The sequence below is a fragment of the Oncorhynchus kisutch genome, linkage group LG22 (genome assembly GCF_002021735.2).
Source record: "Oncorhynchus kisutch isolate 150728-3 linkage group LG22, Okis_V2, whole genome shotgun sequence".
NCBI lineage: Eukaryota > Metazoa > Chordata > Actinopteri > Salmoniformes > Salmonidae > Oncorhynchus > Oncorhynchus kisutch.
In genome coordinates, this window is record NC_034195.2 from 54,044,079 (window position 1) to 54,068,430 (window position 24,352).

Consider the following 24,352-nt stretch of genomic DNA (forward strand, 5'->3'; position numbering starts at 1 on the left):
GGCTATATACAGGGGGTACCGGTACAGAGTCAATGTGGAGGCTATATACAGGGTGTTACGGTACAGAGTCAATATGGAGGCTATATACAGGGGGTACCGGTACAGAGTCAATGTGGAGGTTATATACAGGGGGTACCGGTACAGAGTCAATGTGGAGGCTATATACAGGGGGTACCGGTACAGAGTCAATGTGGAGGCTATATACAGGGGGTACCAGTACAGAGTCAATGTGGAGGCTATATACAGGGAGTACCGGTACAGAGTCAATGTGGAGGTTATATACAGGGGGTACCGGTACAGAGTCAATGTGGAGGCTATATACAGGGTGTTACGGTACAGAGTCAATGTGGAAGCTATATACAGGGGGTACCGGTACAGAGTCAATGTGCGGGAGCACTGGTTAGTCGAGGTAATTGAGGTAATATGTACATGTAGGTGGAGTTATTAAAGTGACTATGCATAGATAATAAATAAATAGATAATAACAGAGAGTAGCAGCGGCGTAAAGGGGGTCTGGGTAGCCATTTGATTAGACATTCAGGAGTCTTATGGCTTGGGGGGTAGAAGCTGTTTAGAAGCCTCTTGGAACTAGACTTGGCGCTCCGGTACCGCTGACCGTGTTATAGCAGAGAGAAATGTTATCGTGTGTGTGTGTGTGTGTGTGTGTGTGTGTATGTATGTGTCTATGTATGTGTATCTTCACAGTCCCCGTTGTTCCATAAGGTATATATTTATCTGTTTTTTTACATCTAATTTTATGAAGTAGTGATGAAGTCAATCTCTCCTCCACTTTCAGCCAGGACAGATTGACATGCATATTATTAATGTTATCTCTCTGTGTACATCCAAGGGCCAGCCGTGCTGCCCTGTTCTGAACCAATTGGCAACTGACCACAAGACTGAACAGTAGTCCAGGTGCGACAAAACTAGGGCCTGTAGGACCTGCCTTGTTGACAGTGTTGTTAAGAAGGTAGAGCAGCGTTTTATTATGGATAGACTTCTCCCCATCTTAGATACTGTTGTATCAATATGTTTTGTCTATGACAGTTTACTCCAAGCAGTTTAGTCTCCTCAACCTGCCCAATTTCCACATTATTCATTACAAGATTTAGTTCAGGTTTAGGGTTTAGTGAATGATTTGTCCCAAATAGAATGCTTTAGTTTTTGAAATATTTAGGACTAACTTATTCCTTGCCACCCACTCTGAAACTAACTGCAGCTCTTTAAGTCTTGCTCTCATTTCAATCGCTGTGGTAGCTGATGTGTATAGTGTTGAGTCATCCGCATACATAGACACACTGGCTTTCCTCAAAGCGGTAGTAAAGATTTTAAAAAGTAAGGGGCCTAGACAGCTGCCCTGGGGAATTCCTGATTCTACCTGGATTTTGTAGGAGAGGCTTACATTAAAGAACACAACACATTTGTTTTCCAAAAATGTACTAAGGGTTGGTAACAGGATGATTGGTTGGCTATTTGAGCCAGTTAAGGAGGCTTTACTATTCTTAGGTAGAGGTATTACTTTTGCTTCCCTCCAGGCTTGAGGGCACACACTTTCCTGCAGGCTTAAATTGAATAAATGGCAAATAGGAGTGGCAATATCGTCCGCTATTATCCTCAGAAATGTTCCATCCACGTGTCAGACCCCTGTGTCATTGTTAATAGACATCAATAATTTTTCACCTCTTTCACACTGACTTTAAGGAATTCAAAATTACAAAGCTTGTCTTTCATAATTTGGTCAGATATACTTGGATGTGTATTGTCCATGTTTGTTGCTGGCATGTCATGCCTAAGTTTGCTAATCTTGCCAATTAAAAAAATCATTAAAGTAGTTGGCAATATCAGTGGGTTTTGTGATGAATGAGCCATCTGACTATGTCTCTTACCTGAACGCTCACCACTATGACCAAGGATGTTGATATGATGACGGCGAAAGCCTGCTGGTCTGAGATGTGTGATCCGTCGTCCCTGGCGACGAGGCAGAAGGCTCCGTAGGGGATGAAGAAGAGGAGGAAGGAGGTGCCCACCCCCTGTAGCGTACACAGGAAGAACTGTCTCTTGTTGAACAGGACATTGAGCTGTCCTGGACGGTACAGGCTAGGGTAGCGGTGGCTGTTGGCTTCGTTCACATCCTGGGGATGAAAAGAGTTGTTGTGATGAGAGGTGTGTGTGTACGCTGGACTACATTGTCTGGTTTCCCAGATACAGATTTAGCTTAAGTCCTGGACAAATAAGCACTTTAATGGACTTTCTCCATTGGGTAGGCTTTTTAGTTCAGAACTAGGCTTAACCTGTGTCCTGGTCAGTTTACCGACTCTAAATGATATTGAGTTAGAGTTGGGTGACGACAAGGGTAGTAATTAAGGTTTAGGTGGGGTAGAGGTAGTTAGAGGTTTAGAGTTCCTAATGGTATTTTGTTAGGACACAGGACAAAGGGTATCTAAAAACATGACATATTCACCTGTATGACTTGGCAGAATCTTGAAAAGAAAAAAAACGAAAGAAAGTAAGTTAAGGAAAGTGAAAGAAGGCTCGGCGGGTTGCCATTGCCTGTAGTTTCTACCAGTTCTTACCTGATCGAAAAGCCCCATGGCCAGAACTGGCAGGGATGTGTAGACTATATTGAAGAGAGTGATAAACCACTGGTCATAAACCGTCTAAGAACAGAAGAAGGAATAAAGTGAAGAAAAAAATGTATACAAAATGTATACAAATATAAAACATTGATGAACTATAATGGTGCATTGTTCTTTGCCCCAATGCAATAGCATTTATAACTGATTATTGTTTTTTATTTTCAACAGACTTTGGACAAAGACAACTACCGTAAGTACATTTTGTTGCTACGTTTTCCCAAAATATATATATATATATATATATTTTTTTTTTTTTGTCACTTTTAATTACCTGAGCTGAGAAACCACAGAAGAAGCCGAACCAGAAGTGCACCAGGGTGAAGGCAAAGTTCTTGTAGAAGAAGTAGAACAGGAAGTTGCACATGCGGAAATAGGACCAGCGGCCGTGGACCAGCAGGAGACGCTGCAGATAGCGGAACTGGGCAAAGGAGTAGTCGGAGGCTAGCACAGCCTGCATGCCCTCCTGACCTGATATACCTACACCTATATGAGCAGCTGGACAGAGAGAGAGAGAGAGAGACCCTGCATAAAATGATAAAATATACAGACAACAAATTCCAATTGACTATACTTAAACTCTTTAACATCATCCTCAGCTCTGGAAATTTCCCCAAAATTTGGAACCAAGGACTGATAACCCCAATCCACAAAAGTGGAGACAAATTTGACCCCAATAACTACCGTGGGATATGCGTCAACAGCAACCTTGGGGAAATCCTCTGCATTATCATTAACAGCAGACTTCCTCAGTACATTTCCTCAGTGAAAACAATGTACTGAGCAAATGTCATATTAGCTTTTTACAAAACTATCGTATGACAGACCACGTATTCACCCTGCACACCCTAATTGTCAAACAAACAAATCAGAACAAAGGCAAAGTCTTCTCATGCTTTGTTGACTTCAAAAAAGCTTTTGACTCAATTTGGCATGAGGGTCTGCTATACAAATTGATGGAATGTGGTGTTGGTGGAAAAACATACGACATTATAAAATCCATGTACAAAAACAAAAAAAATTGGCAGAAAACACACATATTTCTTTCCACAGGGCTGTGGGGTGAGACAGGGATGCAGCTTAAGCCCCACCCTCTTCAACATATATATCAACAAATTATCAAGGGCGCAACAGTCTGCAGCACCCGGCCTCACCCTAATAGAATCTGAAGTCAAATATTTACTGTTTGCTGATGATCTGGTGCTTCTGTCCCCAACCAAGGAGGACCTTAGGCAGCACCAAAATCTTCTGCACAGATTCTGTGCCCGACCTCGGCCCTGACAGTTAATCTCAGTAAGACAAAAATAATTTGTTCCGAAAAAGGTCTAGTTTGCCAGGACCACAAATACAAATTCCATCTAGACACCGTTGCCCTAGAGCACACAAAAAACTATACATACATCAGCTTAAACATCAGCGCCACAGGTAACTTCCACAAAGCTGTGAACGATCTGAGAGACAAGGTAAGAAGGGCCTTCTATGCCATCAAAATGAACATAAAATTTGACATACCAATTAGGATCTGGCTAAAAATACTTGAATTAGTTATAGAACCCATTGCCCTTTGTGGTTGTGAGGTCTGGGGTCCGCTCACCATCCAAGTATTCACCAAATGGGACAAACACCGAATTGAGACTCTGCATGCAGAATTCAGCAAAAATGTCCTATGTGTACAACGTAAAACACCAAATAATGCATGCAGAGCGGAATTAGCGAAACCCGCTAATTATCAAAATCCAGAAAAGAGCTGTTAAATTCTACAACCACCCAAAAGCCTTCCATAACAAACCACCTACAGAGAGATGAACCTGGCTTCTCCTAAGCAAGCTGGTCCTGGGGCTCTGTTCACAAACAAAAACAGACAGTGCCCCAGGACAGCAACACAACTAGACCAAACCAAACAAAAAAGATAACTACTTGACATGTTGAATGCTATTTGGCCCTAAACAGAGAGTACACAGTGGCAGAATACCTGACCACTGTGACTGACCCAAAATTAAGGAAAGCTTTGACTATGTACAGACTCAGTGAGCATAGCCTTGCTATTGAGAAAGGCCGCCGTAGGCAGACCTGGCTCTCAAGAGAAGACAGGCTATGTGCAGGCTGCCCACAAAATGAGGTGGAAACTGAGCTGCACTTCCTAACCTCCTGCCAAAATTCTGACCATATTAGAGACACATATTTCTATCAGATTACACAGACCAACAAAGAATTCGAAAAAACAAATCCAATTTTGATAAACTCACATATCTATTGGGTAAAATACCACAGTGTGCCATCACAGCAGCAAGATATGTGACCTGTTGCCACAAGAAAAGGGCAACCAGTGAAGAACAAACACCATTGTAAATACAACCCATATTTATGCTTATTCATTTTCCCTTTTGTCCTTTAACTATTTGCACATCGTTACAACACTACATAAACATAAAATTATATTGGAAATGTCTCTATTATCTTGTAACTTGTGTGAGGGTAATATTTACTGTTCACTTTTTATTGTTTATTTCACTTTTGTTTATCCATTATACTTGCTTTGGCAATGCATTTATTTTTTCTTTTTTACTGTTGAGAGTTAGAATAGTAGAATATAGGAGGTGCAATTTGAAAACGAAACTTGGTTGTGCATCAGCAGTCTTCCTTTTGTTATATATAATTTACTGACAGTCACACAATTAGCATTTTTAGATTCCTAAATTACTCTTCTTAGTCTAGCCAGCTATCTCAACTTGTAGAAAATTCATGGCTGAATTACCGATCAGGTACACGTACATATTGCATTTGCCCAGGGGGCCTTGACTTCCAGGGGGCCTGTGTTGATTTTGTTAGTCACTATTACTCAAATATCATATTAACATGTCAATAGCCATGGCAAAATGTGTAGAATTGCAGGAAATTAGCTTTAAAACTGCAGACATTTCTCTCCACCCCATGGCAAAATGTGTAGAATTGCAGAAAATTTGCTGTAAACTGCAACAAAAAAAAGCGAATTTGTTTACCTTTTGTTCATAAAAGAAAATGTCTGCTAACAGACTGCTACATGTTAAATTAAAGTTTGTAATCCTGGTGCTGAGCTAATCTGAGTTTGTGTGTATAGCGCCTAATGGTATAGTTAATAGGCTATGTGTTTGTCGATGGACTGAGCTGAATGAAGCTACAGTAACCGATGTGATAACGGCTGGGAACATTTTGGCTTGTTTTTAAATGTTCTCCAAATAGCATTTGAGTTTTTAAATTGTATAGAAATGCTGTAAATCAGTTTCAACTTCCTTAGAATTAATTGGATGGGGGGGGGGGAAAGGCCCCCAAACCCCCATCCCCATTATTGACAAAAAAAATGTTTTAATGGATTTTACGTATCCATTTAAACCACTGTAAATCCACTTCGCAACTTTTTAGGGTAATCAAAGACATTACCATGACGAACCATGTTAAGCTTGGTGTTGATCTCTTAAAATATAAGAAAACTATTACCAATTCACGTTTTTCACCGTGTAAACAATAACGCTTAAAATAACCATATAAAATCTTCTCAGATTCACTCCAAATTTGGTATTTAGACATAAAAATCTGATTTTACGTGTACCATTTAAACCACTGTAAATCCACTCCACAGTGGCCTATCAACTTGAAACGTGTCATCTCTATTATGGATGTCCCTAAGATGAACCACATTGAATTTGTATTGATATCTCAAAAAACAAGGAAACTATTAGCAACTCATTCTTTGCATATTGAACCCTACTGCTCAAAATCCTCTTCTCCTCATGAAACATACATCAGATTCACACCCGATTTTGTATTTAGACTCATGATTGAACATGAAGGAAGATAGCATGCACTCTCATGTAGGAACTTTGTTTTCCAACTGATCTTGTGTCCTTCCTGACATCCTGTGAACCCCGTTCATTGCTGCTCATATCTGCTGGTGACTGAGCAACACCGCGAGCTGAATATAACGTAACCTATGTATTACTCTTGATCATGCTGACGTCATTGGCTCCGTCTCCTATGGCCAGAGTCACAGCCATCTTGTTCGTCTTGACCAGCTCCACCACCTGGGCCTTCTGCATGGGAGTCACCCTACAGCAGATCACAGTCTTACACAGACAGGCAGTCTCCAGAAGGACCTGCTCCAGCTCAGGCTCCAGGGCATGGGCCTACAGGGGGGTTAATAGGAGAGGAGACAAAGAGATGCATTTATTATAAGATTTTATTGTCCATTTTGGTTAGAATGGAAGTTATCTTTTGTCTTTTCTCTACAACACCGCCAGAGACACAGACACATTAGGCCTATTAAAACCACTATTATCACCACCCTGCAATGTTAACCAGTCCTGTGGTGTTTAACATCCCAGCACTCTTGCAGAGCAGAGACAGGATGTGGCAAACAGTGTGGGCTCAGTGTGTGTACCGAGTACAAGAGTGTGAGACAAGTCAGGTGTAGGAGCAAAGCAGTGGAGGGTCTGTCTGCTGATGAAAAGTTTAGAAGCCAGTTGTAAAATGAATTGCCCAGCATTGGAACAATAAAGCTTTTACGAATCTGAATCTGAGTCACAGCTCTAGGTCTGGGAGCAGTGATGATGTAATAATGTGAGGTTCTGTCTGCTGATGAGAACCCTGGGCAACCAACAACTCCCCCCTGCAAGGGCAGTCTGTCTGTCTGTCTGTCTGTCTGTCTGTCTGTCTGTCTGTCTGTCTGTCTGTCTGTCTGTCTGTCTGTCTGTCTGTCTGTCTGTCTGTCTGTCTGTCTGTCTGTCTGTCTGTCTGTCTGTCTGTCTGTCTGTCTGTCTGTCTGTCTGCTGATGAGAACCCTGGGTAACCAACAACTCCCCCCTGCAAGGGCAGTCTGTCTGTCTGTCAGTTGTCTTAATGACAGCCTTTCTCACAGAGCTAGGAGACTCCCTAATCACCAGCAGTCTGCTCATTAAAGACTAAGCAGACTCAGCAGACGCCACAGGAACAAAGATATTAAACGGTCCTTACCAGATAGACACACACCCATACACACATTCAACAGGGATGAAAATATAGTCCAGGCATCTGGTTTGGCAAGCCATTTCATTATATGTAGAGAAACAAAAGAGGAGCCTCCTTACCAGACTGTGTCCATTGATGATTAAGGCATACTCTGCTATGATGGTTTCTTCAAATACAGAATCGTCTGAGAAGTCATCTGCCTTCTCCACATCTACAGTACCGCTGACCCTGCCCAGGCCCAGGATGTGCTCCTTAGCACTCCTAAAGACAGAGTGAGGGTGATGGTGGTGGGGGGGGGGACATAAACAGATGTCATTGGGACACATTTACTTATTATGACTGTGAGATGCGACTGTCTCTCTTAGCTGCCACATGATGAATGCACTAACTGGTAGTCTCTCTGGATATAGAGAGTCTGCTAGATGACTAAAATGTCCATTTAATGTCCAAATATAGAAATAGAAGGACACTACAATGAATGTTCATTATCTCTCTTTTCCTCTCACTCAGATGAAACATTTAAAAAACAACCGATTGGGCCAATGGGGCTGGCTGGCTGGCTGACTGACTGACTGGCTGGCTGACTGGCTGACTGGCTGGCTGGCTGACTGGCTGGCTGACTGGCTGACTGGCTGGCTGACTGGCTGGCTGTCATGGTGATAGCTTCCCTCTGGGATCAATTGTTGGGAGAATAACAAGTTCTTAGTCCAACTAAAGTGGAAGGAGGAAACAGAATCCCTTGGGGGACCTTGTCACGTGACCAAGTCAGCCAGCCAGTCAGCCAGCCAGCCAGTCAGCCAGTCAGCCAGCCAGCCAGCCAGTCAGCCAGCCAGTCAGCCAGCCAGCCAGTCACTTTTTAACATGCAGGTCAATCAATCAAATGTTTTTTTTATTTTTTTTTATAAAAGCCCTTTTTTTCCCCACCCCCATCATCAGTTGTCACAAAGTGCTTTACAGAAAGAAACCCAGCCTGAAACCCCAGAAAGCCTGCAATAACAGACACAGATGATTGATTACCTGCAGGTATAGTGATGACTGAGAGTCTGTTTCATGACCATGAGGCCTAACCTGAGTTGCTGCTGCACCTCTAAGACGGAATGTCCTGATATGATAAACACTTCGTTCATATCGTCTCTCAGCATGTTGCAGGAGTAGCCGATGTTCATCGCCGTCTCTGCAAACCACAGAATATGTCACGTTACCTCCAATTTTATGTTCAGTATTGTCAATGTATCATTGACACTGAATACAAATGTATTACTGTGAAATGCCTTTCCTGCACGCACTTTCCCAACAACGCAGTAATCTATATCAGTAGTACTCCAAAATAAAGTATTTGTAGAGGGAGTAAACTTCATGGTTCAAGACATTGGTCCATCTCTTCATTGGTGCTTACCTAACTTATCCCCAGTGAGAACCCAGATCTTGATGTTGGCCAGGGTCAAACAGGCGATTGTTTCAGGAACCCCCTCCTGCAGTTTGTCTTCTACTGCTGTGGCTCCTAGGAGCTTGAGAGGGGAAAAACAAACAACCAGTAGAACCCCTGAGAACACACCCCAGACTGAGTCAGCCATGGTGCAGCGTCCCAGGAACTGTTGAAGGGTTAAGTGCCTTGATCAAGGGCATAACGGCAGGGCATCTAGGATACTGTTGCCTCTGGTCAGTCTAAAGGTCAGTCTTACATCAACCCTTTATATCCTCATAGAGAGCAGCCAGTCCATCCTCTCTGTTCTTTATAGGTCAGTCTATAGGTCAGTCTATAGGTCAGTCTATAGGTCAGTCTATAGGTCAGTCTAGAAATCAGTCTATATATCAGTCTATAGGTCAATCTATACGTCAGTCTATAGGTCCGTCTATAGGTCAGTCTATATATCAGTCTATAGGTCAGTCTAGAAATCAGTCTATATATCAAGTTATAGGTCAGTCTATATATCAGTCTATAGGTCAGTCTATATATCAGTCTATAGGTCACTCTATATATCAGTCAATAGGTCACTCTATATATCAGTCTATAGGTCAGTCTAGAAATCAGTCTATATATCAGTTTATAGGTCAGTCTAGAAATCAGTCTATATATCAGTCTATAGATCAGTCTATAGGTCAGTCTAGAAATCAGTCTATATATCAGTCTATAAGTCAGTCTATAGGTCAGTCTATAGGTCAGTCTAGAAATCAGTCTATAGGTCAGTCTATAGGTCACTCTAGAAATCCATCTATATATCAGTCTATAAGTCAGTCTATAGGTTAGTCTATAGGTCAGTCTATAGGTCAGTCTAGAAATCAGTCTATAGGTCAGTCTATAGGTCAGTCTAGAAATCCATCTATATATCAGTCTATAGGTCAGTCTAGAAATCAGTCTATATATCAGTCTATAGGTCAGTCTATAGGTCAGTCTAGAAATCAGTCTATATATCAGTCTATAGGTCAGTCTACATATCAATCTATAGATCAGTCTATATATCAGTCTGTAGGTCAGTCTATAGGTCAGTCTAGAAATCAGTCTATAGGTCAGTCTATAGGTCAGTCTATATATCAGTCTATAGGTCAGTCTATGTATCAGTCTATAGGTCAGTCTATATATCAGTCTATGGGTCAGTCTATATATAAGTCTATAGGTCAATCTAGAAATCAGTCTATATATCAGTCTATAGGTCAGTCTATAGGTCAGTCTAGAAATCAGTCTATATATCAGTCTATAGGTCAGTCTAGAAATCAGTCTATATATCAGTCTATAGGTCAGTCTAGAAATCAGTCTATAGGTCAGTCTAGAAATCAGTCTATATATCAGTTTATAGGTCATTCTATATATCCGTCTATAGGTTGGTCTATATATGTCCATATGTCAGTCCAGAAATCAGTCTATAGGTCAATCTATAAGTCCGTCTATAAATCAGCCTCTTACCATGAGGCCTGTCTCTATTTCCTCATAGAGATCAGCCAGTCCCTCCTCTCTGTTCTCTATCACAGTGCTGGCATACAGGAGCCTCTTCATCCATTCCTCTAATACATTCTCATCTAGGTCTTTGTAGGCCAGGGCCAGTGTTCGCAAGCCTTCACCAGCAAACTCCTGCAACAAACATGATTCAGATAATTCAAGGTATCTGTATTGAGATGAAGCAAATTGATTAGGACTATTTTTAAATGAATTTAGTTATATACGTTTTAATGCTGCTAGGTTGTTGAATTTGATCAGAGAAATGTCCTCTTCATTCATTTGTATTTATTTAACCTTTATTTAACTAGGCAAGTCAGTTAAGAACAAATTCTTATTTACAATGACGGCCTACCCCGGCCAAACCCGGATGACACTTGTTGTGAGTGACTGTGATGCTGCTTGTAAAGGTTGACTATGAGGCTGCTTGATGTGAGTGACTATGAGGCTGCTTGCTGTGAGTGACTGTGAGGCTGCTTGTTATGAGTGACTATGAGGCTGCTTGCTGTGAGTGACTATGAGGCTGCTTGCTGTGAGTGACTATGAGGCTGCTTGCTGTGAGTGACTATGAGGCTGCTTGCTGTGAGTGACTATGAGGCTGCTTGCTGTGAGTGACTATGAGGCTGCTTGCTGTGAGTGACTGTGAGGCTGCTTGTTATGAGTGACTATGAGGCTGCTTGCTGTGAGTGACTATGAGGCTGCTTGCTGTGAGTGACTGTGAGGCTGCTTGTTATGAGTGACTATGACGCTGCTTGCTGTGAGTGACTATGAGGCTGCTTGCTGTGAGTGACTATGAGGCTGCTTGCTGTGAGTGACTATGAGGCTGCTTGCTGTGAGTGACTGTGAGGCTGCTTGTTATGAGTGACTGTGATGCTGCTTGTTAAGGGTGACTATGAGGCTGCTTGCTGTGAGTGACTTTGAGGCTGCTTGTTATGAGTGACTGTGAGGCTGCTTTCTGTGAGTGACTGTGATGCTGCTTGTTAAGGGTGACTATGAGGCTGCTTGCTGTGAGTGACTGTGCGGTTGCTTGTTATGAGTGATTGTGAGGCTGCTTGCTGTGAGTGACATTGAGGCTGCTTGTTATGAGTGACTGTGAGGCTGCTTGCTGTGAGTGACTGTGAGACTGCTTGCTGTGAGTGACTATGAGGCTGCTTGCTGTGAGTGACTATGAGGCTGCTTGCTGTGAGTGACTATGAGGCTGCTTGCTGTGAGTGACTATGAGGCTGCTTGCTGTGAGTGACTGTGAGGCTGCTTGTTATGAGTGACTATGAGGCTGCTTGCTGTGAGTGACTATGAGGCTGCTTGTTGTGAGTGACTGTGAGGCTGCTTGCTGTGAGTGACTGTGAGGCTGCTTGTTATGAGTAACTGTGAGGCTGCTTGCTGTGAGTGACTGTGAGGCTGCTTGTAATGAGTGACTGTGATGCTGCTTGTTAAGGGTGACTATGAGGCTGCTTGCTGTGAGTGACTGTGAGGCTGCTTGCTGTGAGTGACTGTGAGGCTGCTTGTTATGAGTGACTGTGATGCTGCTTGTTAAGGGTGACTATGAGGCTGCTTGCTGTGAGTGACTTTGAGGCTGCTTGTTATGAGTGACTGTGAGGCTGCTTGCTGTGAGTGACTGTGAGACTGCTTGCTGTGAGTGACTGTGAGGCTGCTTGTTAAGGGTGACTATGAGGCTGCTTGCTGTGAGTGACTGTGAGGTTGCTTGTTATGAGTGATTGTGAGGCTGCTTGATGTGAGTGACTGTGAGGCTGCTTGTTATGAGTGACTGTGAGGCTGCTTTCTGTGAGTGACTGTGATGCTGCTTGTTAAGGGTGACTATGAGGCTGCTTGCTGTGAGTGACTGTGAGGTTGCTTGTTATGAGTGATTGTGAGGCTGCTTGATGTGAGTGACTGTGAGGCTGCTTGTTATGAGTGACTGTGAGGCTGCTTTCTGTGAGTGACTGTGATGCTGCTTGTTAAGGGTGACTATGAGGCTGCTTGCTGTGAGTGACTGTGCGGTTGCTTGTTATGAGTGATTGTGAGGCTGCTTGCTGTGAGTGACATTGAGGCTGCTTGTTATGAGTGACTGTGAGGCTTCTTGCTGTGAGTGACTGTGAGACTGCTTGCTGTGAGTGACTATGAGGCTGCTTGCTGTGAGTGACTATGAGGCTGCTTGCTGTGAGTGACTATGAGGCTGCTTGCTGTGAGTGACTATGAGGCTGCTTGCTGTGAGTGACTGTGAGGCTGCTTGTTATGAGTGACTATGAGGCTGCTTGCTGTGAGTGACTATGAGGCTGCTTGTTGTGAGTGACTGTGAGGCTGCTTGCTGTGAGTGACTGTGAGGCTGCTTGTTATGAGTAACTGTGAGGCTGCTTGCTGTGAGTGACTGTGAGGCTGCTTGTAATGAGTGACTGTGATGCTGCTTGTTAAGGGTGACTATGAGGCTGCTTGCTGTGAGTGACTGTGAGGCTGCTTGCTGTGAGTGACTGTGAGGCTGCTTGTTATGAGTGACTGTGATGCTGCTTGTTAAGGGTGACTATGAGGCTGCTTGCTGTGAGTGACTTTGAGGCTGCTTGTTATGAGTGACTGTGAGGCTGCTTGCTGTGAGTGACTGTGAGACTGCTTGCTGTGAGTGACTGTGAGGCTGCTTGTTAAGGGTGACTATGAGGCTGCTTGCTGTGAGTGACTGTGAGGTTGCTTGTTATGAGTGATTGTGAGGCTGCTTGATGTGAGTGACTGTGAGGCTGCTTGTTATGAGTGACTGTGAGGCTGCTTGCTGTGAGTGACTGTGAGGCTGCTTGTTAAGGGTGACTATGAGGCTACTTGCTGTGAGTGACTGTGAGGTTGCTTGTTATGAGTGATTGTGAGGCTGCTTGCTGTGAGTGACTGTGATGCTGCTTGTTATGAGTGACTGTGAGGCTGCTTGCTGTGATTGACTGTGAGGCTGCTTGCTGTGATTGACTGTGAGGCTGCTTGTTATGAGTGACTGTGAGGCTGCTTGTTATGAGTGACTGTGAGGCTGCTTGCTGTGAGTGACTGTGAGGCTGCTTTCTGTGAGTGACTGTGAGGCTGCTTGTTATGAGTGACTGTGAGGCTGCTTGCTGTGAGTGACTGTGAGGCTGCTTGCTGTGAGTGACTGTGAGGCTGCTTGCTGTGAGTGACTGTGAGGCTGCTTGTTATGAGTGACTGTGAGGCTGCTTGTTATGAGTGACTGTGAGGCTGCTTGCTGTGAGTGACTGTGAGTCTGCTTGCTGTGAGTGACTGTGAGGCTGCTTGCTGTGAGTGACTGTCAGGCTGCTGCATGTAGTATAAAAACCTACGTAAAGATGCTCTGAGGTAGTGTTCATGAGAACATGGTTGGACGGGTCCAGTCTGTCGAAGATGATGGTGTCAGCTCCTTTACAGTACAGCTTGATGTGGCCCGCTGGGTTCCTCACTGGAGCAGACAAATACCTGAGTCATTAAACCTTGAGGAGACTTTGAAGGTGAAGGTATTTTGAGTCAGTGGATTGAAACCTATTGATCAAAGACCTCATTGACAGTGAATAACTAATGACATCAAGATGCCGGACAAGAACATAACACCTCGCAGTCTAAAGCTTGAAACAATTGATACTAACACTGCTATGTGTACGTTTAAATAAATATTCAAGAAAATGAAGTCATCATTGACTGTATTGTATCTTCCAACTTTACGATAACTTAACGTTTTGCTTTGCTACACAACACATTTTGGAGACAGCAAAACAAGATCTTTGCTTTTTTAAAGGTGAAGACCTAACCAATGACACTCATTCTCTTGCGCACGTTGTTGAAGTCGAGGATGGCCAGGAGCTGGTAGTTGACGGCCGTCCCCATCTCGTACAGCGTGACGGTCTCCGGGGTTCTGGAACGAAACACAAAGCCAAAGTTCCGTGCGGCCGTGACAAGGGCTCCCTCGTCAGGCGACTGGGCCTGGTACACCAGATCCCCTACATGGAGGAGAGAAGAAGAAAAAGAAGAGGAAGAGGAAGAAGAGGAAGAAGAGGAATATGTTTGAGGAAGAAGAAGAAGAAGAGGAAGAAGAAGAAGAAGAGGAAGAAGAAGAAGAAGAGGAAGGGGAAGAAGAAGAGGAAGAAGAGGAAGAAGAAGAAGAAGAAGAAGAAGAAGAAGAAGAAGAAGAAGAGGAAGAAGAAGAAGAAGAAGAAGAGGAATAGGAAGAAGAAGAGGAATAGGAAGAAGAGGAAGAAGAAGAAGAAGAAGGGGAAGAAGAAGAGGAAGAAGAGGAAGAAGAAGTGGAAGAAGAGGAAGGGGAAGAAGAAGAGGAAGAAGAGGAAGAAGAAGTGGAAGAAGAAGAAGAGGAAGAAGAGGAAGAAGAGGAATATGTTTGAGGAAGAAGAAGAAGAAGAAGAAGAAGAATAAGAGGAAGAGGAAGAGGAAGAAGAAGAATATGTTTGAGGAAGAAGAAGAGAAATATGTTTTTTGTTAGACTGATTTGTTAGGCTGCACTATCCACATGAGGAGTAGCAGGGAATTGTGAGTCAACATATAATTAATTGATCAGTATTATCTAGACAGATTTCCCAGCAGACAAAACTGGTTGAATTGACGTCATTATAGCCAGCTTCGCCCGCTGGGCTACAAGACTTGACTCATGTCATATCCTTCAGACTAGTGTACAGCAGTCCACTTTACCTTCACTCAGCTGCCTACTTTACCTTCACTCAGAAGTCTAGTTTACCTTCACTCAGAAGTCTAGTTTACCTTCACTCAGAAGTCTAGTTTACCTTCACTCAGCTGTCTACTTTACCGGCACTTAGAAGTCTACTTTACCTTCACTCAGAAGTCTACTTTACCTTCACTCAGAAGTCTAGTTTACCTTCACTCAGAAGTATAATTTACTTTCACTCAGAAGTCTAGTTTACCTTCACTCAGAAGTCTAGTTTACCTTCACTCAGAAGTCTAGTTTACCTTCACTCAGCTGTCTACTTTACCTTCACTCAGAAGTCTAGTTTACCTTCACTCAGCTGCCTACTTTACCTTCACTAAGAAGTCTAGTTTACCTTCACTCAGCTGCCCACTTTACCTTCACCCTAAGACATGACCAGTCCAGTAATCTGAAGAACACCAGTAGTGATGTTACACCTGGACACATGCCTAAAGTCTCTATACATTACATTATCTATATGTTATCTATACGTTATCTATTCATTATCTACACATTATATATACATTATCTACATGTTATCTTTAGGTTATCAGTCCAAAGAACTCCTGCACTGAGGTTACAGCTGTACAGTATCTCTACATTACCTGTCCCATTTACTATATCTACATGACCTGTACCATTTATTATCTCAACACTACCTGTCCCATTTATTATCACTACATTACCTGTCCTATTTATTATCTCTACATGACCTGTCCTATTTATTATCTATACATTACCTGTCCCATTTATTATCCCTACATTACCTGTCCCATGTATTATCTCTACATTACCTGTCCTATGTATTATCTATACAATACCTGTCCTATTTATTATCCCTACATTACCTGTCCCATTTATTATCTCTACATTACCTGTCCTATTTATTATCTCTGCATCACCTGTCCCATGTATTATCTCTACATTACCTGTCCTATTTATTATCTATACATTACCTGTACCATTTATTATCTCAACATTACCTGTACAATTTATTATCACTACATTACCTGTCCTATTTATTATCTATACATGACCTGTCCTTATTATTTCTGCATTCCCTGTCCCATTTATTATCGATACATAACCTGTCCTATTTATTATCTCTGCATGACCTGTCCTATTTATTATCTCTGCATTGCCTGTGCCATTTATTATCTATGCATTACCTGTCCTATTTATTATCTATACATTACCTGTCCTATTTATTATCTCTGCATTACCTGTCCCATGTATTATCTATACATTACCTGTCCTATTTATTATCTATACATTACCTTCATTCTTCTCCTCAGGCATGACAGTATGACACAAAGCCAGCAGTCTGAAGAAGTCCTGCACTGATGGCTCCTCCATCTTGATGGCCTCCAACAGGCTATGGTCATGAAACTTAAACTTCCTGTCACTCAGAGGGTTGAAAGAGAAATCTACACAGGCCGTTCTCTGGAGGGAGATGGACCAGAACACAGTTACTAACTTATAGTTTAACTTCACTATTGTATTACTGCAATATATAACTTGTACTGTCCATAATGTAGTTATCTATGTTATCCAGTTCCTTATTCATACCTCTGTAATTTCCACTTTATGGCCGAATTCATCATACACATCACCTGAAAGGACACAAGAGAGAACAAATAATCAGTCAATCAAATTGCAGAAGAATAGAATGAAGAAACCTTGAGAGGAACCACAGTACGCAGGAACTGGGTACTGAACTCGTACCATAGCTCTTCCCGTTGATGGAGCATTTGTTGAAGACCATGATGTTTTGTGTGAGAGTTCCTGTCTTGTCTGAGAAGATAAACTCCACCTGGCAACAAGGATCAACGAGGATTGTTTTGTCACTTGGCTGAAGCAACTTCATTCATTCATCCGTTCATATATAACGTTCATCTATAAATGTATACGTTAAATAATGATTGAATTCATCCATCCATTCGTTCACCCACCTGACCCAGCTCCTCATTGAGCGTGGTGGTTCTGGCCTCAGCTGGAGTGTCCTTCTGGATGTAATACATCTTCCTGTCCCAGTTAATAAAGTAACTGTGGCCCAGACGAATAACCTCCACACTTAGACAAAGAGGAGTACAAGGTAAGTTAACCTAAGAGGTGAGTTAAGTTAAGAGTTGAGTTAAGCTAAGAGTTGAGTTAAGCTAAGAGTTGAGTTAAGCTAAGAGTTGAGTTAAGCTAAAAGCTGAGTTAAGCTAAGAGCTGAGTTAAGCTAAGAGTTGAGTTAAGCTAAGAGCTGAGTTAAGCTAAAAGTTGAGTTAAGATACGAGGTAGTTAAACTAATAGGTGAGTTAAATCGAACTCAGTTCAAGATAGAATCTTTAGTTGAAACAATAACAAAGCGCCCGCCCTGCCTCTGTTTGGGTAAAAAGCTGACGGATCGGCCTGGATAAATGTAACCACTCTCAAATTCATGGACAGAGCTATGGATGCAAGGACTGACCATACATGATACAACCATTATAGTTGAACCGTGTTATGAGGCTCTACAGTGTTTGTTTACGTTGGCCTTGTTTACAAACATTGGGGTCAAACCGACTTTTATGTTGGGTTCTGATGCGACAGTTGAGGAATTTATAAGTTCTATTCTTCAAGAATCAATAGGTGTATATATCATCAATTTATAAGTCAAACAATGGATGGAGCAACTAAGTAGCTAGTAGCTAGCTAAGTAACTAGCTTTAAGTAAAAAATGCCATATTAATTAAATGATCTCCACTGTTGCTGGTTCTGTACCTGACGTAGAGGTGAGTACAACTGTGTTGAGAATGATGATGTAAGACCAGACAGACAGACAGACAGACAGACAGACAGACAGACAGAGAGACAGACAGACAGACAGACAGACAGACAGACAGACAGACAGACAGACAGACAGACAGACAGACAGACAGACAGACAGACAGACAGACAGACAGACAGACAGACAGACAGACAAACCAACCTGACGTAGAGAGAGATGGGCACCATTGTGTTGAGGATGATGATGTAAGACCAGAAGGTGAGGAACCCAGAGAACACCACATTGTTGTTTCTGATTGGTTCATCCCACAGGAGATAGACACTGAAGCTCCTCCCAACCTTCTGCTCCCAGATGGTGTTGCCAATAGCCAGGATCACACCCATGCAGACTAGGAAGCCAAATATCTGGCAGTAGAGATCAGCAAGTTGGTATTCAATACTAGCACCATTTCATAAACAGTCAGAATTTCACATTTTAATTCATGAATTCATTTTATTTTACCTTTATTAAACTCGGCAACTATGTACGTTGAGCCAGTTGCAACATGGACCTTTTATATTTTTTAACCATCAAAAAAGGCAATGTCCTTTTCTTTTGTTGTGAGCACTTCAGACGATGTGGGAAAAAAGTACTCACCCATAAAACTAAAGTGTTCATCAGTTTATCAATGCTGGTCCTTTTGAATTTAGTCCTCCCACAGTTCTGCATCAGTTTGGTTTGCAGCCCTAGAGGGGTAAAGGAATCACACATCACGTAGAGGACGACAATAAAGAAGAGAGAAGCTAGTAGCTATATCAACGATCTGACCGTTCAGGGTCAGTACGTGTTGGTCAGATGGGTGTTAAATCTTAGACACGTGAAGTGACAGAGATACACTAAATGTAATTGGTAGCAATTAAACATGAACATACAACAACCCTGTACGACATTAGGTCTTCTCATTTGATTACAAATGAGACTCCTGAATACTCTCTCGTTGGGGCGACAGGGTAGCCTAGTGGTTAGAGCGTTGGACTAGTAACCGAAAGTTCAAATCCCCGAGCTGACAAGGTACAAATCTGTCCTTCTGCCCCTGAACAAGGCAGTTAACCCATTGTTCCTAGGCCGTCATTGAAAATAAGAATTTCTCCTTAACTGACTTGCCTAGTTAAATAAAGGTAAAATAAATTTAAAAAAATAAAAGTGGGAGGTCTAATGAGATGTACACAGGTAGCCAGCCAGACATGGTGAAATCCGTGACAACAAAACAGCGATAACACGGCATCCATATTAGGAAGTCATCAGAATTTTGACCGATAACGGATGACTTCATAATATGAATACCATACATCAAGACTGTTCATTCATACCAGCAAAGACGACCATTCCGAAGCACCACTCCGTGTTCCGGAGCACACAGCCTCTCAGCAGCATCTTTTCATTATCCAGAGGGTACTTGTTATCTCTCCAGTACAGAGTACCTGTGAACTTGTCCAGCTTGTTGTTGGGAGGCTCACAGATAACTTCTCCTGAGTAGGAAAATATTTGACACCGATTCACCACAGGAAGCCAGGCAGTCAGCACAGCAGGCAGCATCAAGACGTCTACCATAGAAGTATAACTGCTAGAATGAGTAAAGCCATAACATAACAGTTGACTTGAATTGGAATGAACCCCTTCTAGTTATTCTATTTCTATGCGGTTCTGCATAGTCAGCAAGATGTTTACTCTTGTCTGTTTCTCTGTCTTCTATGTGCTGCATTAGCTATGTGCTTTTTGGTGTATGACATTGTATTGTCAGTGTCAATACTACCCCAACAGAGACAACAGGGATTTAAACCTGGGCCTCCTACGTTGCAATGAAAAAGAAGAAAAAACGACATAAAAGGGAAAAAGCTACATAATTGCACACATATATATGTACACAGGCGTATAGCATGAACACACACAGACCTAATGAAACTCAAATATATGTATGTCTATGACGAAAAAAACACCAAATGTTCCCAGACAAGCACAACATACACTAACTCTTCACCTTGGGGTGGCAGGGTAGCCTAGTGGTTAGAGCGTTGGACTAGTAACCGGAAGGTTGCGAGTTCAAACCCCCGAGCTGACAAGGTACAAATCTGTCGTTCTGCCCCTGAACAGGCAGTTAACCCCACTATTCCCAGGCCGTCATTGTAAATAAGAATGTGTTCTTAACTGACTTGCCTGGTTAAATAAAGGTAAAATAAAATAAACCTTCATTTCCACTAGTTACTGAGACCAGCTCTGTTTCCAGATCAGTAATTCCATAGTAATTACACAGGAGAGCAAAACAGCACAACAGTAAGACACAAGGACGTGCCCGAACCATGGAAACAGCCGCTCCACTTACCTCAAAACAGCCTCCAAAATAGACACTCAAGTATCAGACAAAAATTACCCCTGAGTTCGTCATAGCAACAACCAGACAATCCAAGGTCAAATACCAGGAAGAGAGAGCCACGGTAACGCTATATAAACTACAGATGTCTAGTTATTTTAATACACACAGAATGCAGCATAAATGGTTATACTGTTACCATTGAAGTCAACCAGCTTTGTTATGTCTGCTCCCAAGTCTGAGGTCACAGTCAAAGCCTGACGAACCTTCAGATTGGTCTCCCTATGCAGAAACATTGGGATTTTATTGTACAGTACAAGAATACGTTAACCAGGTATTTGCTTAGAAAGTACATGTAAAAATGGTATTATGACAGTAATTATTATTATTATTTTTTTTTTCTTTAGGATTCAATAAAACAAGCACTGCATGGGCACTGTTAGCTACCAACAATGTTGAAGTACAAGAAAGTACCACATGTCATCATTTTTTATTTTTTTTAAATGACAGGAAATTAGCTTTAAAATTACAAACATTTTCACTCAGCCTCATGGCAAAATGTGTAAAATAGCAGGAACTTAGCTTTAAAACTACAACATTTTCACTCAGCCTCATGGCGAAATGTGTAGAATAGCAGGAAATGAGCTCAGAGATGATTGAAAGTCGGGACATCCATTGCTACTGTGTATACCACTTAAATGAAAAATAAAAATGATATTTTTTGTCAACTACTGTCACGCCCTGACCATAGAGAGCCCTCGGGGTTCTCTATAAGTCTTGTAGGTCAGGGCGTGACTAGGGGTTATAGTTATTTTAGTTCTATATTGGTGAGTATGGTTCCCAATTGGAGGCAGCTGTATATCGTTGCCTCTAATTGGGGATCATACTTAGTGTGTCCCTTTTCCCACCTGCGTTGTGGGATATTGTTTTTTGTAAAGTGCCTAGGTGCGCTACGTATTGCACGTTCGTTTAATCTTTGTTGTCTTGAAGTTTCACTATAATAAATATGTGGAACTCTACTCACGCTGTGCCTTGGTCCACTTAAATGATGGATGTGACAGAACCTCTGTAAGATTTCTTTAATAATGTCAACTCCGTCAGAGTGCTGAAAGATTTAATAGAATAGTTGTGTTTTTATTGGGAATTTTCAAAGGAAACATTTTTCCATATTTTACAAATGTTCGTCTTTAACTTGTGTCTGTTTTGAGTGTCTGTTGTCAACTCCGTCAGAGTGCTGAAAGATTTAATAGAATAGTTGTGTTTTTATTGGGGATTTTCAAAGGAAACATTTTTCCATATTTTACAAATGTTCGTCTTTAACTTGTGTCTGTTTTGAGTGTCTGTTGTCAACTCCGTCACTGATGGCTAAACCCTTTTAAGATGTTTTTATTTATATATTTATAATATTCAGAAAATATTGTAATCACGGTTCTGCAACACACAGTGCCTTCAGAAAGCATAAAAAAATAAAATAAAAAAATTGTCCAAATAAAGAAAAAACCCTTGAATGAAACGCATTAAGAAGGAAATAATTCCACAAATTAAGTTTTAAGAAGGCACAACTGTTCATTTAAATTAATTCCAGGTGTCTACCTCATAAACACTCGCCAGGCCAGCTTCCCTGCCCCATCCACCGCTGCCCCCTGGACACTGATCTCTTGGCTACATAGCTGATGCACGCTGGACTGTCCATTAATCACGGTACTCCATTCTGCTTGTTTGTTCTATCTGTTGGCCCCGTTGCCTAGTCTACGCCATTTTACCTGCTGTTGTTGTGCTAGCTGATTAGCTGTTGTCTCACCTACTGTTTTAGCTAGCTTTCCCAATTCAACACCTGTGATTACTGTATGCCTCGCTGTATGTCTCTCTCAAATGTCAATATGCCTTGTATACTGTTGTTCAGGTTAGTTATCATTGTTTTAGTTCACAATGGAGCCCCTAGTTCCACTCTTCAAGCCCCTGATAACTCCTTTGTCCCACCTCCCACACATGCGGTGACCTCACCCATTACTACCAGCATGTCCAGAGATACAACCTCTCTCATCATCACCCAGTGCCTGGGCTTACCTCCGCTGTACCCGCACCCCACCATACCCCTGTCTGCGCATTATGCCCTGAATATATTCTACCATGCCCAGAAACCTGCTCCTCTTGTTCTCTGTCCCCAACGCTCTAGGCGACCAGTTTTGATAGCCTTTAGCCGCACCCTCATACTACTCCTTCTCTGTTCCGCGGGTGATGTGGAGGTAAACCCAGGCCCTGCATGTCCCCAGGCACCCTCATTTGTTGACTTCTGTGATCGAAAAAGCCTTGGTTTCATGCATGTCAACATCAGAAGCCTCCTCCCTAAGTTTGTTTTACTCACTGCTTTAGCACACTCTGCTAACCCTGATGTCCTTGCTGTGTCTGAATCCTGGCTCAGGAAGGCCACCAAAAATTCAGAGATTTCCATACCCAACTATAACATCGTCCGTCAAGATAGAACTGCCAAAGGGGGCGGAGTTGCAGTTTACTGCAGAGATAGCCTGCAAAGTAATGTCATACTTTCCAGGTCCATACCCAAACAGTTCGAACTACTAATTTTGAAAATTACTCTCTCCAGAAATAAGTCTCTCACGGTTGCCGCCTGCTACCGACCCCCCTCAGCTCCCAGCTGTGCCCTGGACACCATTTGTGAATTGATCGCCCCCCATCTAGCTTCAGAGTTTGTTCTGTTAGGTGACCTAAACTGGGATATGCTTAACACCTCGCCAGTCCTACAATCTAAGCTAGATGCCCTCAATCTCACACAAATCATCAAGGAACCCACCAGGTACAACCCTAACTCTGTAAACAAGGGCACCCTCATAGACGTCATCCTGACCAACTGGCCCTCCAAATACACCTCCACTGTCTTCAACCAGGATCTCAGCGATCACTGCCTCATTGCCTGTATCCGCTACGGAGCCGCAGTCAAACGACCACCCCTCATCACTGTCAAACGCTCCCTAAAACACTTCTGTGAGCAGGCCTTTCTAATCGACCTGGCCCGGGTATCCTGGAAGGACATCGACCTCATCCCGTCAGTTGAGGATGCCTGGTCATTCTTTAAAAGTAACTTCCTCACCATTTTAGATAAGCATGCTCCGTTCAAAAAATGCAGAACTAAGAACAGATACAGCCCTTGGTTCACACCAGACCTGACTGCCCTCGACCAGCACAAAAACATCCTGTGGCGGACTGCAATAGCATCGAATAGTCCCCGTGATATGCAACTGTTCAGGGAAGTCCGGAACCAATACACGCAGTCAGTCAGGAAAGCTAAGGCCAGCTTCTTCAGGCAGAAGTTTGCATCCTGTAGCTCCAACTCCAAAAAGTTCTGGGACACCGTGAAGTCCATGGAGAACAAGAGCACCTCCTCCCAGCTGCCCACTGCACTGAGGCTAGGTAACACGGTCACCACTGATAAATCCATGATTATCGAAAACTTCAATAAGCATTTCTCAACGGCTGGCCATGCCTTCCGCCTGGCTACTTCAACCTCGGCCAACAGCTCCGCCCCCCCCGCAGCTCCTCGCCCAAGCCTCTCCAGGTTCTCCTTTAACCAAATCCAGATAGCAGATGTTCTGAAAGAGCTGCAAAACCTGGACCCGTACAAATCAGCTGGGCTTGACAATCTGGACCTTCTATTTCTGAAACTATCTGCCACCATTGTCGCAACCCCTATTACCAGCCTGTTCAACCTCTCTTTCATATCGTCTGAGATCCCCAAGGATTGGAAAGCTGCCGCAGTCATCCCCCTCTTCAAAGGGGGAGACACCCTGGACCCAAACTGTTACAGACCTATATCCATCCTGCCCTGCCTATCTAAGGTCTTCGAAAGCCAAGTCAACAAACAGGTCACTTACCATCTCGAATCCCACCGCACCTTCTCCGCTGTGCAATCTGGTTTCCGAGCCGGTCATGGGTGCACCTCAGCCACACTCAAGGTACTCAACGATATCATAACCGCCATCGATAAAAGACAGTACTGTGCAGCCGTCTTCATCGACCTTGCCAA

General features: G+C 42.8%; 1 protein-coding gene across 3 annotated transcripts in view; it reads right to left on the reverse strand.

The window, feature by feature from the left end:
- Positions 1-24,352, reverse strand: part of atp8b4 (ATPase phospholipid transporting 8B4) — a 62,034-nt gene that overhangs the window by 11,659 nt on the left and 26,023 nt on the right. For all 3 annotated transcript variants that reach the window (XR_004204822.1, XM_031801531.1, XM_031801530.1), the window contains 18 exons: positions 20,513-20,595; positions 19,316-19,474; positions 18,603-18,691; positions 18,168-18,370; positions 17,164-17,284; positions 16,937-17,024; positions 16,781-16,824; positions 16,489-16,654; positions 14,307-14,495; positions 13,845-13,960; positions 10,516-10,680; positions 9,010-9,121; positions 8,682-8,787; positions 7,733-7,874; positions 6,610-6,793; positions 2,908-3,131; positions 2,574-2,657; positions 1,887-2,132 (listed from right to left, as the gene is read on the reverse strand). Coding sequence is in view for 2 of the 3 variants with exons in the window: in XM_031801531.1 (XP_031657391.1) it covers positions 1,887-2,132; positions 2,574-2,657; positions 2,908-3,131; positions 6,610-6,793; positions 7,733-7,874; positions 8,682-8,787; positions 9,010-9,121; positions 10,516-10,680; positions 13,845-13,960; positions 14,307-14,495; positions 16,489-16,654; positions 16,781-16,824; positions 16,937-17,024; positions 17,164-17,284; positions 18,168-18,370; positions 18,603-18,691; positions 19,316-19,474; positions 20,513-20,595 (2,521 nt within the window). In the remaining variant the exon portion in view is untranslated. The remainder of the gene's footprint in view (positions 1-1,886; positions 2,133-2,573; positions 2,658-2,907; positions 3,132-6,609; positions 6,794-7,732; positions 7,875-8,681; positions 8,788-9,009; positions 9,122-10,515; positions 10,681-13,844; positions 13,961-14,306; positions 14,496-16,488; positions 16,655-16,780; positions 16,825-16,936; positions 17,025-17,163; positions 17,285-18,167; positions 18,371-18,602; positions 18,692-19,315; positions 19,475-20,512; positions 20,596-24,352) is intronic.